Here is a 17320-nt window from a genome sequence, read left to right as displayed (position 1 = left end):
TATCTCCTGGTGTCTTGTATGTTGATGAGCTCATCCTCTCATTGGTTAGGGAATGGGGTGTAGCCTAGGGAAAAGGATTTTCCTTGGTCAAAATGCACAGGTGGCCCTGATTATGTATTTAGCCAATCACGTTAGGCCCCTTTCATATTGGGGCAGCGGGTGCGTCGGCGGTAAAGCGCTGCCATTTTTTCTGCCGCAATTTCAGAAACCTGCACAGATGTCTCTAAAATTGCGGCTGAAATCGGGACTGACATGCGGGAGTGAAATCATGCAAGTTCAGCTGAACTCACATGGCTTCATTCCCGCAGCTCAGTGTGAACCTGGGCTTACAAGCCTAAGTTGTCATTATGGGGTTTATTTACTAAATCTGGAGTGTGCAAAATCAGGCTCACTTCTGCAGAGAAACCAATCAGTTTCTAACCTCAGCTTGTTCAATTAAGCTTTGGCAATAAAACCTGGAAGCTGATTGGTTTCTATGCAGAAGCGAGACGGATTTTGCACTCCAGCTTTAATAAATCAACCCATAGGTGATAACATGGCAGTAATTTCACGATCACCCTGTTAAAGTAGAAAAACTTGATCTACTGGTATGATTATAGGTAATAAAACAGTTACAGGGGGACTCTTGATAGAAACAAAAACTGCTGTCTTAAAGTGATTGTAAAGTCTCATTTTTAATTAAAAAAAAAGAAAAAAAGAAAAAGTAAAACATGTTATACTTACCTCCTCTATATAGTGGTTTTTGTACAGTGGTTTCAGCACTTTCAGTTGTGGCCGCCTCTGAATGTTTGTACTTGTTTTCACACCACTCTCCTGGTGTCCTGACCCACACAGCTGCTTTTTGAGCTCCCCTAGGACACTTATATGGTTCCCAGTGCAATCTACGTCTCTGTTTCCTCGCACCAGACTTTGTTGTTTCATGGTTTTGCACAGAGCAGCCCGGATCCTCCTCTTCACGGGGTCCCATTCAGACACGGAGCTGTGGCCCAGGTCTGACCCCTTTCTATTATCATTGGCTCTCGCTGCTGTCAAAGTCAGCCAGCCAATGAGGCCACGCTGCTGTCTCAACCAACGAGGAGGGGGGTTCCGGATGGCCAAGACATTTCTACAACATCGCTGGAGCTAGAGGGACCTCAGGTAAGTGTTAGGGGGGTTGCAGGACATAAAAGGCTTTTTTATCTTAATGCACAGAATGTATTAAGATTTAAAAAAAACTTCTGACTTTACAACTACTTTAATGCCAACAACAGATTGCATCATATAGGTAATTTTTTGTTCATTTTGTCTATATAGTTACACTTTTGGAATAAAAATAGGAGATCTGCCATTTTTCTAATGCTTTTAATAGTGCAAGCCTTTTCACACTGCATTGCAAAATGTACACTATATATTGATATCACCTCACAGTGCTCTTCATATACCAAATTACGCATTTACCTGTACTGCCGTCAAATCCTCCAACAGCATAGAGCAGCCCATTCAAGACAGCAGCCCCGAGAGTACTTCTCCTGTCCTGCATGTTGGCCACACTTAGCCACTGATCCTTCACTGGGTCATACGAGTCTACCGTACGCACCCGAAGTGAACCGTTAAATCCACCAACAGCGAACACATGCCCATTCATGTATACCACACCTGCAGAAACAGCCATTAATAATGGTCATATCACTTTTATAACTTGCCAACATTACTACCTACAAATGCAAAACCCACAGGGAATATTTGTGTGTACAGTAAAGTAGAAGTTTCAGTGGTCGTTGTGGTCTTTAACACATCGCAAGGAAAAGCAGTGAGTTAATTATAAGCACTTGGCAGAGTCCTGCTATCTGTGTACAACTGCATATACTGTAAATCGGGGTAGGCAACCTTAAAGAGGCGGACATCTACCTGAACAAGGGAGAAGTCAAAGATCACTGGACACAGTGTTGCCCCCCTCACACCTGATTTAAACCTCTAATTGCTGTACTACCGTGCCGCAATCACGTGCATTCCATGTCAATCATAAGCTTAAATCAGGTAGAGAGGAGGCTACATATCGCCACCTCACCAGCTGTCAAAACACACTCGGATCGCTTTTCAGAGGAGCAGCTTATTTGCATTCCGCAGCGGCACCCTTAGGGCTCGTTCACACAACGTTTGGGGTTTGAATTAAACCCTGTGGTTGAGTCACAGATTTACCGTCCCCAATCCCTACCCCCTTCAGCTGCTGAGGCAGCAGCCAAAGGTGTACACATGCTGCAGCAGGAATTAAGCTCCCTGTTAATTTTGGTGGGTGCTGCCGCCTGCCAATCACGAAACATTCAAGTAAATGGGGCCACTGTGCAAGTGCCCTTAAACTGCTTGCTTCTGTGTCGTGATAGTTTGTTGTACTGCACAGGGTTGCAGGACATTTGCAGAGCAGCCTCATTCACTTTAATAAGTCATGCTTGGCAGGTGCCACAACCACCAACCATGACAGGGTCATTGCAATTAAAGAGGGTGCAATTGGGATGGGGGTGGTAAAAATAAAATTAAAAAAACAAACATAAATGAACCTTTACAGTTCTGAGCCCCATATAATGCTGCTTTCACACTGATGTACTGTGGGTGCAGCGCAGTGCATCTGCGACTTTCCTGGGTTAGCTGCACTTTGCCCAAGACGAATTATATCCTGCAGGTGTGGTGCACTTTCTAAAAGCACACCAAAATGCCTGCATTCAGAAAGTGCACCAAACCCACAGTGTGGGTATAGTGCAGCACATTAGTGTGAAAGCAGCCTTCACATCAACCTCCACAGTAGTATCCTGTGTCCGCGCCCCCCCCCTTCACATCAACCCCCACAGTAGTATCCTCTGTGTCTGCGCCCCCCTTCACATCAACCTCCACAGTAGTATCCTCTGTGTCTGTGCCCCCCCTCTTCACATCAACCCCCACAGTAGTATCCTCTGTGTCCGCGCCCCCCCCTTCACATCAACCCCCACAGTAGTATCCTCTGTGTCTGTGCCCCCCCTCTTCACATCAACCCCCACAGTAGTATCCTCTGTGTCTGTGCCCCCCCTCTTCACATCAACCCCCACAGTAGTATTCTCTGTGTCTGCGCCCCCCTTCACATCAACCTCCACAGTAGTATCCTCTGTGTCCGCGCCCCCCCCTTCACATCAACCCCCACAGTAGTATCCTCTGTGTCTGTGCCCCCCCTCTTCACATCAACCCCCACAGTAGTATTCTCTGCCCCCCCTTCACATTATCTCCCACAGTAGTATCCTCTGCTCCCCCTTCACATTATCTCCCATAGTAGTATCCTATGTATCCGCGCCTGCCCCCCCCCCCCCCTTACAGCATCAACCCACAGAGTACTATCCTCTGCCCCTTCACATCACCACCCCCCCCCCCCCCCAAATTGATGCTCTATGAAAAATATATATAGATTTTTACATGTAGGATTGAAGTGTCAGAATAGGCTCAGTGGTTAAAAAGGCCCAGTCCATCTAAATCTACTTGTGCATCTAACAAAGGTGTCTCCATTGCTTCTCCCATTACTGAACACCAGATGAAAATAGAGGAAATGAAGCCTAAAAAAAGAAAGTAATGCGGCTACTGCATTTAAGGATTGGTAAGCTGCTATATATAACATTTTTGGTTTTGGGCTGATACTGCTTAAAAAACACTGACGATATAAGACAGAGAACAGGTAGTAGCAGTATTTTAAAATAAGGAATGCGTTTTTGTGGTGTGAAGCCCCGACTCTAAGGCTTCTGTGTCTAAATTTCACCTCAAGTTATTGATCTCTAAACAGGCTTATTATAACACATGATAAAAACAAAGAAAAAGGAAACGCGAGAAAAAGACTAGAGTTTCATATCCTGCATTAAATTCATATGCAATATTTCAGATTTACTTTGGAAAAAAGAGTGAAAAAAGTTTTTAGACTTGAAGTATGAACAAATTCACTTAAAGCCCCTCAGTATAAAGATTTGCCTGCTTTCACTCTAGTGCCCAATTGCAAATTGATTTTCTAAAAGTGACAGTAACTGATCCTTCAAAAATAATCCACACACATCTACTACTTCAAGTGGTTATGAAGTGACTGACCTCAGGTGATACACATAAGACAAATCCTCCTACATAAGTTGTACCTGTTTATCTGCACTCCTTTTTTTTTTTTCTACGTCTGTTCAAAGTGTTGTACCTGTCTATCTGCAGTTTTTTTTCTCTACGTCTGTTTAAAGTCCAGAATTTATAAGCTTGTCAGAGTTCATAAAAAAGGGTGCAGAGAGCTGGAGCTACACCCCACATGAATGGAGCTGAGACTGTCAATAGGCTGGGGCTCCCTCCCCTGTCACCACTTTTCTCCTGGCATCAGGAAAAATTGTCAGAAGTGATACATGCTGACAGAGGAACAAAGCAGACAGAAATTACACTTTGGCTCCATTTACACTTGCTCGACTTAGGAGTGCAACTTTTGATAGGTTTGAAATTTTATGCAACCTTTGAGGGATTACATTGCAGTCTATGGCACTCAAGTCACATGAAAGTCGGACCAAAGTAGTGCAGGAACCTCTTTAAAGTTACACATATTTGAACAGCTGTCATTGAAAAACTTGGGGTTGTGACTTTAGTGTCCAAAGTCACACGACAAGTCGCACAATGGAGTGAATGGAGCCTTAGGCCAGCCATACAGTTAGAATCTTGGCCGGTTCGGTAAGAACTGTTAACAGGCAGGCTGCATGTACCAAGTTGATCGATCAACTCGGGTACAACCATCTTGCCAGATTCTCTTGCCATTATCGATAGCGGCTATTGCCTGTCAGCACCATCTGTGTTGATGGGGGAATCGCGTAAATTTCTTTCCTGCAACCCGCGATTGCAGAAAAGAAGTTTGCACCATGTATGGTTGGCCTTAGTGCTTTTGAGACAAGTGAACACAATAGCGTGATATGCTTTGTTCATATTTCATGTCTGTCATCGTCAGTGAGCTCCCAAACTTCTTATTCCCCCCTCACTTCCATTTGTTTGTAAAGAGGATTGCACGTTGGTTGCACTGCTCTATGCACAATACAATTACCATAGTCTATAATTCAGTTCACCTCAGGATTGAGCAAGTGAGGGTAGCTACGTTCTTGCATACAATGGGACCTTGGAGAAGGAATGTAACAGTCTAAAGGCCCATACACACGATACGAAAATTGGATGGAAAAATTCGTACCAAGAGCTGACTGCCGATTTTTGGATCGGATCGTTAGTACAGCGTTTTCAACAGGAGATTTCACTTTTTCGTCAGACAAAAGCTGAATGTGCAGACTATAAAATTTTTGTTGGATGTGAACTCCATGTCCGATTTTTGTTTAAGTAGTATGGTTTTCATACGAAAAAAAATCGTAAGAACAAGACTACGCATGCTCAGAAACGAAAGAATACATACAAAACTATTCAACATATTACTACACTTCTGAAGTTGTATTCTGTCGTACGAAAATTTTTGTATTGTGAGTAACCTCTTCATTTTCGACATGAGACTAGCATGCCACAAAAAAAAAAAACGGACTTCAGTTATCAGAAAATCTAAGCGCGTGTACGAGGCTTTAGAGCAGGGGGTCTCAAACTGGTGGCCCTCCAGCTATTGCGAAACTACAAGTTCCATCATGCCTCTGCTTGGAGGGCTACCAGTTTGAGACCCCTGCTTTAGAGTAATAGAAAGAGCCAACAATACATACTTGAATAGAATTTTGCTTTGTCACTTTAAATACACTTCTAGTAAGAAAACAGTTAAATGATCAGCCCTTCCCGAACAGTCATGGTCACACTGAAGCCACTGTCTGGGTCAGGGTTCACAGCAGACAGGACTGTGGAATACAGGTGAACAAACCTGATCTGCATCGTCTTGATGGTAATTCAGCCACTTGGTGCCACTGTTCCTCTTTGAAATCATAGCACTCCACACTGCGAATCGCCTTTGGAGCCTGACCTCCAACTACCACCATTAACTGCAGAAATAAAAAAGAAAGAATGTGATCAACATCTTCTCCCCTACTGCTTTCCACGTGAACTATGTAAAGCAGTAGGTAGTAAACAGTGACGGCAAAGCAAGCTCGTGTGCATTGTATGTTACAGTCATGTGTAATGTATTTACCATGTTTTATTAGTGTATACACACGCTATAATAACACATACAACTCAGAATCATTGTCTAAGTGGTAGTATGCCAGACGCGGTGGACAGGAAGGAACAGCATTTCACAAATAGTGGACTTGTCCGAAGGTCAAAGGATTCTGGATTTGTATATACAGTGCTGGGAAAAAGTAGTCCTGTAGTAGGTCTCACTTAAATGATTCAGATAATTAAATACATTATTACTACACAAAGATAACCCTAGTAAATTCAAAATGCAGTTCTTAACCACTTCAGCACCGGAAAGATTTACCCCCTTAACCCCCCTGGCGGTGTTCCTGAGTCTGGCTCGGGTGGAAGTTTTGTACCAAAAGCGGTAACCCCGAGCCAGACTCGGGACCGCATCGCTGAATGCAGGAGGAGATTACTTACCTTCTCCCCTGGGTCCAGCGATGTCCCCCCGCTGTACAAGCCGGATCTATCACAGAGCCGAGCTCCGTTCCCTGCGGGCATTGCGACGCACAGGGACGGAGATTGGCGCCAAATTCAAAAAGTGAAACGCACACTATACATACAGTATAATGTAATCTTACAGATTACATTGCTGTATGTAATTATTTCACATCCCCTTTGTCCCTAGTGGTCTGTGCAGTGTCCTGCATGCAGTTTTATATTATAAAAACTGTTCTTTCTGCCTGGAAACTGGAGATTGTCCATAGCAACCAAAACTGTCACTTTACATCAAAAATGATTTTAGACCAGCTAGAAAACAGCGATAATAAATTAGAATCACTTGCAGAATTGAGGGATAGCGATTTGTGGGGAGATCTGTCATCAAATATTGAAAAGTAATGACAGCGACAATTCTGCAACTGAGCAAATTTCAGTGTTTTTGATTTGATTACATTATTGAATAATTTTTATTATTGTTATATTATTATTTGGTACAATTATTTATAGTTATTTATTATATTATAATTTATGATTTCATTTTTCAAACTTTATCATACCCGGGATGTCTGCTAGACTCTGGTTTGAACAGATTTAAGAGAGTTATTCCTAAGAATTACAGGACTACAATATAAAATGCCAAATTTTCATGCAAAATAATTGTACCGCTTTTAGCACCTAAAATCCGAAATAATCATACCGCCAGGGAGGTTAATGACCAGAGCATTTTTGACGATACGGCACTACCCAAACAAAAGTGATCTTTTTTTCCCCACAAATGAAGCTTTCTTTTGGTGGTATTTGATCACCTCCGCCTAGAGCTGCACAATTAATCGTAAAGAATCGTTATTGCGATCTTGACTAAAGTGTTTCACAATTCTTTCTATGCAGAGAATTCTCTCTGCTCTTCTGAAGCCACAGCCCTCAAAAGGAAGGAAGAGAAAAACTGGTTAGTCTGCCAAGAATCAAAACATTCTTTATCAGTTGAACTTAAAGCGGTAGTAAACCCGCTAATTTTTTATTTTTTTTTTAACCACCTGTAAAGCAAAAGGCATAATGAGCTAGTATGCACCGCATACTAGCTCATTATGAAATACTTACCTTAGAACGAACGAGGCCCCGAAATCTGGCCCGATCCACACCGAGGGAGCTGACATGCTACATATTATTTTATTAGACACCCTAGCGAATAAAATGGTGGTTGTTGCAATATTCTATGTCACACTGTATTTGCACAGCGGTCTTTCAAATGCAATTTTTTTTGAAAAAAATACTTTAATGAATTCAAAGAAAAACTGACTAGTAAAGTTATCCCATTTTATTTATATAATGTGAAAGATTTTATGTTGCGAGAATCGTGAGAAAATAGTGATCTTTTTATTCTAAGCAAAACAATCGTGATTCTCATTTTGGCCAGAATCGTGCAGCTCTACCTCCGTCCCTGTTTTAAATTTTTTGCACTATAAACAAAAAAAAGAGCGACAATTTTGAAACCCAAAACAAATGTATTCATCAGTTTAGGCAGATATATATCCTTCTACATATTTTGGTATGGAAAAACAAAAAATTGCAATAGACGCATATTGATTGATTTGCGCAAAAGTTATCGCATCTACAAACTTTGAGATCGATTTAGGGACTTTTTTTTTTTTTATGTTTTTTACTGGTAATGGCAGCAATCTGTCAGCGTTTACAACCACTTTAAATGATTTCATTTATTAAGGGGAAAAAAAGTTGTCTGAACCTGCCAAGTCCTATGTGAAAAGGTAATGTTGAACTAAGAAATCCCTAGAAATTGGAAGCTAACAAAGTGGAGCACGCTAAAAAAGATCTCAAAAATCAACACATCATGCTGTGATCTAAATAAATTCAAGAACAAATCAGAAACAAAGGAATTGACATGTATCAGTCTGGAAAAGGGTTACAAAGCCATTTCTAAGGCTTTGGGACACCAGTGAACCATGGTGAAAGCCATTATCCACAAACAGAGGAAACTTGGAACAGTGGTGAACCTTCCCTGGAGTGGCCGGCCTACCAAAACCATTCTAAGACACAATGATGACTCATCCAGGAGATCATAAAAGAACCCCAAAAAACATCCAAAAGAACTGCAGGCCTCACTTGCCTCAGTTAAGGTTAGTGCTCATGATTCAACAATAAGAATGACTGGGCAAAAAATGGCATCCATGGGAGAGTTCCAAGGTGAAAGTCACTGCTGACCAAAAAACACACAAGCTCGGCTCACATTTGCCAAAAAAACATCTTGATTATTCCCAAGACTTTTGCGCAAATATTCTGTGGACTAATTAGACAAAGTTGAACTTTTGGGAAGGTGCGTGTCCTGTTACGTCTAGCAAATAACTAACAGCATTTCATAAAAACAACATCATACCAACAATCAAACGTGGTGGTAGTATGATAGTCTGGAGCTGCTTTGCACCTTCAGGACCTTGACGACTTGCCATAATTGGTGGAAACCATGAATTCTGCACTCTACCAGAAAATCCTTAAGAAGAATGTCTGGCCATCAGTTCGTGACCTCAAGCTCAAGCACACTTTGATTATACAGCAGGACAATGATCCAAAACACACCAGCAAGTCCATCTCTAAATGGCTCAATATAAATATATAAAAAAAAAAATTATATATATATATATATATATATATATATATATATATATACGTAAAAAATAGGATTTAAAATCTGAATAACATACTGTGGCATGACCTTAAACAGGCCGTTCATGCTCCAAAACCCTCCAATGGGGCTAAATTAAAACAATTCTACAAAGAAGAGTAGGCCAAAATTCCTTCACAGCGATGTGAAAGACTCATTGCCAGTTATCGCAACACTTGATTGCAGTTATTGCTGCCAAGGATTAGCACAACCAGTTATGTTTGGGGGCAATTATTTTTTCACATAGAGCCAGGCAGGTTTGGACAGCTTTTTCCCTTAATAAATGAAATCATTTAAAAACTGCATTTTAAATTTGCTCAAGCGATCTCTGTGTAATATTAACCACTTCCCGCCCAAGGTACATCATATGACGTCCTGGATTTTGTGTGCGGATAGCTGAATGATGCCTGCAGCTACAGGCACCATCCAGATATCTTTTTCAGCCAGCAATTCCCTGTACTCTAAGAACAATCATAGCGGCAGTTCAGCCCATCCCCTCCTTCCGGTGCTTCTAATGGCTCACCCGTGCGATCGGCAAGCCGGAGAATGAATTGGTCACCGCCAGAATTTGAGCATAGAGATTTCTGGTGACCAGATGGTTCCCAGTCATCTCTATGACTCTCGGAGGTCCGGGCGTGATGTTATGACGTTACGTCCAGGCCAGTGGATGTAAACAATGCCGGGGACGCGGCTGGAAAAGCCTAGACAGATTATTTTTTCTGATCTCTGTCTTTCTCACCTTTCCTTTGTAAAATGAAAAAAGAAATGAAAAAAAAAAACTTTTTAAGCGCCCCCATCCATGCGTGCTCACGCACAGAAACGAACGCATACGCAAGTAATGCCCACATATGTAAACGGAGTTCAAATCACACATGGTATCACCGCATGCATTAGATCAAGGGCAACAATTCTAGCCCACAACTCCTCTAAATCTCTAAACAGGTAACCTGTAAATATTTGTAAAGCTTTGCCTATGGAGATTTTTAAGTACCAATGTTTGGTGCCATTCCACAAGTGTGCGCAATTTTAAAGCATCACATGTTCAGTACCTATTTACTCAGCATAACATCACCTTTCACATTATACAAAACAACTGGGCTGACTTTACTATTTTGTTTTAATCCATCTAAAGGTTTTCCCAAAAAAATGCATTTGAAAAATTGCTGCGCAAATACCGTGCGACATAAAAAGTTGCAATGACTGCCAAATTTATTCCTAGGGTCTCTGCTAAAAAATATATATGTTTAGGGGTTCTGAGTAATTTTTTAGAAAAAAAATATATTTTTACATGTAGGAGCTAAGTACCAGAATTGGCCCAGATGGGAAGTGGTTAAAATTTGTTTGATGATCTCAATCATTTGAATGTGGCAAATAAAAAAAAATAAAAAATCAGGAAGGGGGCAAATACTTTTTCACAGCACTGTACGAGAAAACCTCAAAATAGGGAGCACCAGGACATACTAAAAAGCTGATCTCGTTTATATTCATTGCTGCCATGATAGCAAATCACTAGGTCCTGGAAGTCTTCGTCCATCCTGTTTGCACTAGTAAAAGCCAAAAACTTAGTTATTGGTAAATAAAAAACTCTGCCATTTTGAACAAAAAATAAATAAAAAATTAAACTATTTGCAAAAATCTTGGACCCATGGATACAATACATCTCTGAATAAAATGTACAGAGCCCTGTGCTGTGGACCCGTGGCATGGACCAAAAGTGGCAATCTGTTTTAAATTTGTTGTTCTTTGCTTGTCTTGCTTGTTCTATTCCATCTAGGGTTGCACCTATACTGTTCCCTCCATAAGTATGAGTACCGATACTTGTGCTCAAGTACGTGCCGATACCTTTGCGGCAAGTTTTGAACCCATACAAAATGAATGGGCTCAAATCGCACTGCAAAGAATCGCATGTGATTTAAATGGGAATACGATGCAATTCTTGTTTGAATTTCATGCGTTTTCCCACACCACTCCTGTGTGAACCCAGGCTGAAGTCACTATGACAAGCCTTGGTTCATACAGGAGCAGTGGGGGGGGAACCGCATGTAATTCTGGCATTCCTGTTTCAATCACATTGATTACTTGCAGTGCACTTTGAGCCCATTTATTTTGTATGAGCTCAAATAGCACTGCAAAAAGGTATTGGTTTCAGGTATCGGAGCATCTGTATGAGTATGCTTAGCAGCGGCACCGATACTGATATTGGTTCAACCCTATTTCTATCTTATTTATTTTTACACGCATACTTCAAAATGTATAATGCTAAAAATTATCTTTTTTTTCTGGAAGAGCACAGTGTCCTACAAGAGATGTCCATTAATGGATATTGCACTCTTCGAAAGGAAAGGGGGGGGGGGGGATAGGTAACACACACGTCCAGTTTATGAAGAATTCATGTTTATATAATGGAGGTAGCTCGATTTAAAAAATATATAGTATGTTTGTACTTGCTTCTGTATGTACAACCCCTCCCTATTCGCCCTTGTACAAACGGTCGGAGATTCCGACGGAATGTGTCCGATCAAAGCGTTTTGTCGGATAATCCGACTGTGTGTGGTCTCCGTCGGACTGTTTCCTTCGGAGTATCCGACGGACCAAGTTTTCCAAGTTGTTTGTAAAATTTTCCAACAACATGCTCCGATCGGACATACTCCGATCATGTGTAGCCTACTCCGACGGACAAAGTGCCACGCATGCTCAGATCAAATTCCTAGACCAAAGCTGTTGGCAACAGTCCCGTCGTAACGAAATAACGTCATCAGGTTATGTACAGTCGGATTTTCCGACAACTTTGTCTGACCGTGTGTATGCAACAGCTTTGGACAAAATCCGGACAAAATCCAACGGATTTGGTTGTCAGAATGTCCGACCGTGTGTACAAGGGCTTAGAGAGTGTAAGCTCCCAGGAGCAGGCCCTCTTAACCCTCTTTTATTAAATTGTATTGTCTCTTTTTATATTGTAAAGCGCTACACAAACTGTTGGTGCTATATAAACCCTGTATAATACGACTTTAACAAAAATACAAATATTGGAAAAGAAAATGGTAGTATGCCTGTGCTTTGCTCTATAAGTGCTGTGGGCCGCTGTGGCTGTCAGAAGGCCAGTCATACAAGAACACTAACAGAACACATCAGTCTTGCTTGTGACAATCAAACTCATGGGGGCTGACTCCCAATATGGGCACATGCTGGAAAATGTGTGATCATACGGTTAGGGCTTGTCCATACCAGATGCTTTAGGTGCATTTTTTTTTTACATGCGTCCTGAATGTGTACACAGTAAAAAGAATGTTTTTAAATGGCCGTACATCACACCACTGTGTTCAGTTCCAGTGCTTGCATTTTTTGCACCAGAAACCACATAAATGCACAGTGCTCCTAAGAACTTTGAAGATTCAAGTGAAAAAACAAACAAAAAAAAAAAAAAAAACACAAACACACTGGATGTATTAAAACCGCATGTAAATGTTAATTTGGAAATGCACACTGAATGCAGAAATTCTGTTGCAACCTAGCCCAGGGAGTGTGCACTGTATTTGGCATATCACTTGGACTTCAGTTATACGTGGACTTAAAGTGTTACTAAACCCACAACTCTAAAGTCAGTCTGTATATGCAGTAAAGCATGCTTGTTATACTCACTGTGGAACCTAAGGGGTTAATCCTGTCCATTGTGTAAAAAGACTGTTTGATTTGGTCTTCTCTGATCCTCCCCTTCTTCCACATTCCCCCAAAACCATCTACTGACAGAAGAGAGCCCTAGGGGCAAGCTATACATGCTCAGTTTGGTGTGTATTGCTAGAGAGTTTTTTTTTTTTCCTGGGATGGTGCATGAGATCAGCATAGGGCCAATCTGCACTGTCTAGACAGAGGGTCAGGAAACTACTACAAGCTTTACCCAGACACTCATAGAAGTCACAAGATTGCTATATATTGCTGATGAAAAAAGGCATTTAGCAGTTTATATTTACTAAAATAATTGCACTTCCATGTTCTGTTTACTGCGAGAGATGAGATATAGTGAATGCAGGGTCCTGGGTTTAGTAACATTTTTATGACACAATGCAATGTATATGTTTTTTTGGCCATAATTAAAAAGACAAAAACAAACAGTAAGGCAATACATGTGCGATGTATATACATTCCTTCTGAAGTGACTCCAGAATGGGCTCAAACTTTTTGTAGGATGACAATCAGGTATTCTTACACACAACACAATATCACTTTGCAGGCATAAAAAAAGTGATATGTGGGCATGTAATTATATATGAAAGAACAATCTCCCTTTGCATGAATCTGCTCTCCCACACTATTGTTCTTCATCACTTTCCCACCAACACATTACACTGCACTATGTAGGCGTTATCCCTTTGCTGGAGTAACACTAACTCACAGTCTGACACAATTTGCCAAACTCACTTAAAACATTAACAAAATCTCGGTTTTGAAATTTCACAGCTTATGATATTCTGGATGATGCCACTTTCCTACCCAATAATTCCAAGAACACTCATTGCTGGATGTAGAAGAAATGAAATTGGATGGCCTCTAATATAATACCTTTATTGATATAAACGGATCCATACACCAGCAGAGGTACAGGTACAGATGATAGCTGACGCGTTTCGCACCATTAGTGGTGCTTAGTCATAGCTGTAGGACCACTGACCCCAATCTGTTTTTTACATGTATAAACCATTGGTCACCTGACCAATCGTATCTAATCCAGACTGCGATCGGGTGCAATCCTCTAAAGCTTTCACACACCTGAAAAGAGGGATGGGCGTGGAGGCGATCAGAGCAAACAATATGTTTAGAAAATTAACCCATTAAGAGAAGACCAAAAATTAAAGATACTTCAGAAATCTAGGGTCCAATAAGTAATCTATAAAAGATTGCTTGCCAACCCACTCCAAATTGCATATGATGTACTTGTATACCAAAACATGACACCCCATGCCTATGTATCTAATAAACACCTAATAAAAACATTTAGTGAAAATTAGATATAAATTTATGCACATTTACATAAAATGCATAATTTAAAAATATGGGGAAATCTAAAAAACGTATATACCCCAACGTATATGTGGTTAACACTTGCCAAATGGTGTCAAAAGAAATTACATGTAAGGGTGTTTTTGCATCCATATATGCATAAAGACCCTTACATGTAGTTAGAAGAACTATACAGGAGTACAACCAACTGTATTCAATTAAAGCGTGTTTGCCTCAATATGTGAACATTTACTAACCATACCATCCATTTTTCTGTGAATGTATGTAACTTAATTTTCTCAATGTAATCCTGATATGATACAATAGAACAGTGATGGTGAACCTTGGCACCCCATATGTTTTGGAACTACATTTCCCATGATGCTCTCATGCACTCTGCAGTGTAGTTGAGCATGTAGTCCTAAAACATTTGGGGTGCCAAGGTTCACTATCACTGCAATAGAACAATGAAAAATGAGAAGTTATAAAAAATGATTAAAACGGAAAATGAGGACTAGATGGGCAGGATGCAGAGGATATATAGAACATGCCTAGGGCTAGTAAATTGGCACAAGGAGAGTACCTAAACCCATGGATGCTTCAGTTAATCATAAAATCATATCAATCATAAAAATGGGATACGTCTCACTGAAAAAACTCCTTGCTGGATATAGACAGCAAAAAGCACTTTGATAAATACATATTTAGTTATTAGCATTAGGCTTACAAGAATTCCAGCCTCAACCTAGTTAGTTTTAAAAATGTCCCCTCCCCTTGCCTAGCACCTGGTCACGTGACCAGCTCCTTTTGAAAATGTCCCCTCCCCACTCCTAGCACCTGGTCACGTGACCACCTTTGTCAGCCAGAGGTGGCTGTAGGGGAGAGAACACATGATAACTACTGTGAATGCCTGGGATCAGTGACACCACCCATAGGCTGCCATGTCCTAGCTATTGTTGGTGCCCCCTGCTCTCCTCTGCAGCCACTTCTAGCTGGGGAGTCAGATGACAGAGTGCGCTGAAATTGGGTCAATATAGACCATCTTTTTTTTTTTAACAGCATGACAGTCAGCATGGGTGTTAGGAGGGGAAATTTTTTTAAGACTAGTTAGGTTTAGACTGAAATTATACTTTAACCACTTTGATACTGTGCACTTTCCCGCCCAGGCTAATTTTCAGCCTTCAGTGCTGTCACACTTCGAATGACAATTGCGCAGTTATGCAACACATAAAATTTTTATAATTTTTTTTGAGACAAAAAGCGCTTTTACGTGGTGGTATTTAATCACTGGGGTTTTTATTTTTTACTGAAAGAAAAAAGACCGAAAATTTGGAAAAACAAACAAACATGTTTTTCTTAGTTTCTGTTGCACCAATGGGCGCTAATAGGCAGCACTGATAATGCACTGATGATCACTGCCCTGATAGTGTAAATGTGTCCCGTCAGAATTACTTGTTACCGGCTCTCCTCTACTCCTGATGTGACCGCACATGAGGAATGAAATGACAAAAACTGGCAAGTTTGTTTACACGTGATCAGCTGTGATTAGACATCATTGGTTGTCGGTGGAAGGTATGGCGTTCCACTTTTGGGTGTCGGCAGGAGGAAAAGGTGCCCCATCGTTGGGCGTGGGTGGGAGAAACAGGTGCCCCATTGTTGGCGGGGGGAACAGGCACCCCATTTCTGGGAGGAACAATGCCCCATAGTTGGTGTCAGTGGGAGAAATAGTGCCCCGTTATTGGTGCCAGTGAAAGGAAGGGTGCCCCATCGTTTGTGTCAGTGGAAGGAAAAGTGCCCCATTGTTGGTGTTAGTAGAAGGAATAGTGCCCCATTTTTGGAGTCAGTAGGAGAAATAATGCCCCATCATAGGTTTCAATGGGAGAAATAGTACCCCATCATTGGTGTCAGTGGGAGAGATGATGCCCCAATTGTTCTTTCAGTGGGAAGGGATAGTGCTCAATTGCTGTGTCAGTAGGCGGAATAAGGTCCCATCATTGGTGTCAGTGGGAGGAAGTATCACATCTTGATACCAGTGGAAGGAATAGCGCAAAGGCAAGCAAAAGGGCCACATCCAGCCTCTAGGCCAGTTTCGAGACCACTTTCTTAGATGAAATACCTTAAAATTATAAAAGGTCTTAAAAATGTCAACTTGTCTGGATGATCCTTACCCTGTTGCCTTATGAGTTTATGTGAAATATCCATTAATAATAGCTGTAAAATATTGTAATTATGAATATATATTATTTAGCTTGTATGTAGGCAGGCCGGAAGATTATCTTCACACATCTGTGAGAAGACCAGACAAGACGGGGTACAGGCTTTTGTGTACAAACAATGAGATTCAAACCTCATTGTGGTACACAAACTCACTTCAAAGGATCCCATGCTGGGATATGCAATGAAGGGAGACCCACCCTGGAATACTTAAACTTCCCAGGACCATTCAAGTCAAACTCTGGCTCACAAGGATTGGCATGAAAGGGGGCTGACTTAGGCAAGGTATAGGGAAGCTAACCAATCAGAAGTCACGCTATGCCGACCAATGAGGCATCAGCCTGTATTGATATACACAGACTAGCTGGGAGGGAACACTCTTTTTGGGGGGGAGACCAGCCATCAGGATGGGACCTTGGTAAGAAAGGGTAATTGTGGGAAAGGTATTTACTTGTAACTAAATATGTTTGTTATTTGATGAATATACTCTGTATTATTTTATTTTAACCTACTATTTCCTCCTTTGGTATAAGATTAGAGATAGATGTTTGTGTATTAGCTAGACTTTCAACTACTTCCTAATAAATATTATTTTTAAAGCTTTCACTCTTGGTCAAAGAACTCTCATTTAACCCACATCATATCTTTGAGATATGAAATCTTAAATATAAATATGGGTAACAACCCATAATCTGACATCTCCTCAATCTTATATTTATATAAGTAGGGTCCATGGCAGTACTTAAAAGGATAAAGAGATTGTACTCAAAATTAAAATCATTATTTATTAAAATAAAAAATTTAAGGCCACATCTTAGCTCGAGAAGTAAGAAATACCTTTACAACATGCTCCGCACTTCATAAGTTAAGGCTTGATTGAATCCCTTGTTTCAATTC

At 40.9% G+C, this 17320-nt stretch overlaps 1 protein-coding gene across 2 annotated transcripts in view; it reads right to left on the bottom strand.

The window, feature by feature from the left end:
* Positions 1-17320, bottom strand: part of KLHL2 (kelch like family member 2) — a 200445-nt gene that overhangs the window by 23733 nt on the left and 159392 nt on the right. For both annotated transcript variants that reach the window (XM_077477161.1, XM_077477162.1), the window contains 2 exons: positions 5846-5963; positions 1438-1635 (listed from right to left, as the gene is read on the bottom strand). In XM_077477161.1, the coding sequence (XP_077333287.1) occupies positions 1438-1635; positions 5846-5963 (316 nt within the window). The remainder of the gene's footprint in view (positions 1-1437; positions 1636-5845; positions 5964-17320) is intronic.

Source organism: Lithobates pipiens, unplaced genomic scaffold (assembly GCF_037356315.1).
Source record: "Lithobates pipiens isolate NorthernLeopardFrog02 unplaced genomic scaffold, aLitPip1_a1.2 Scaffold_13, whole genome shotgun sequence".
Lineage (NCBI taxonomy): Eukaryota > Metazoa > Chordata > Amphibia > Anura > Ranidae > Lithobates > Lithobates pipiens.
Note: the sequence above shows the minus strand (reverse complement) of the source record. Positions and strands in the feature narration are given on the sequence as shown.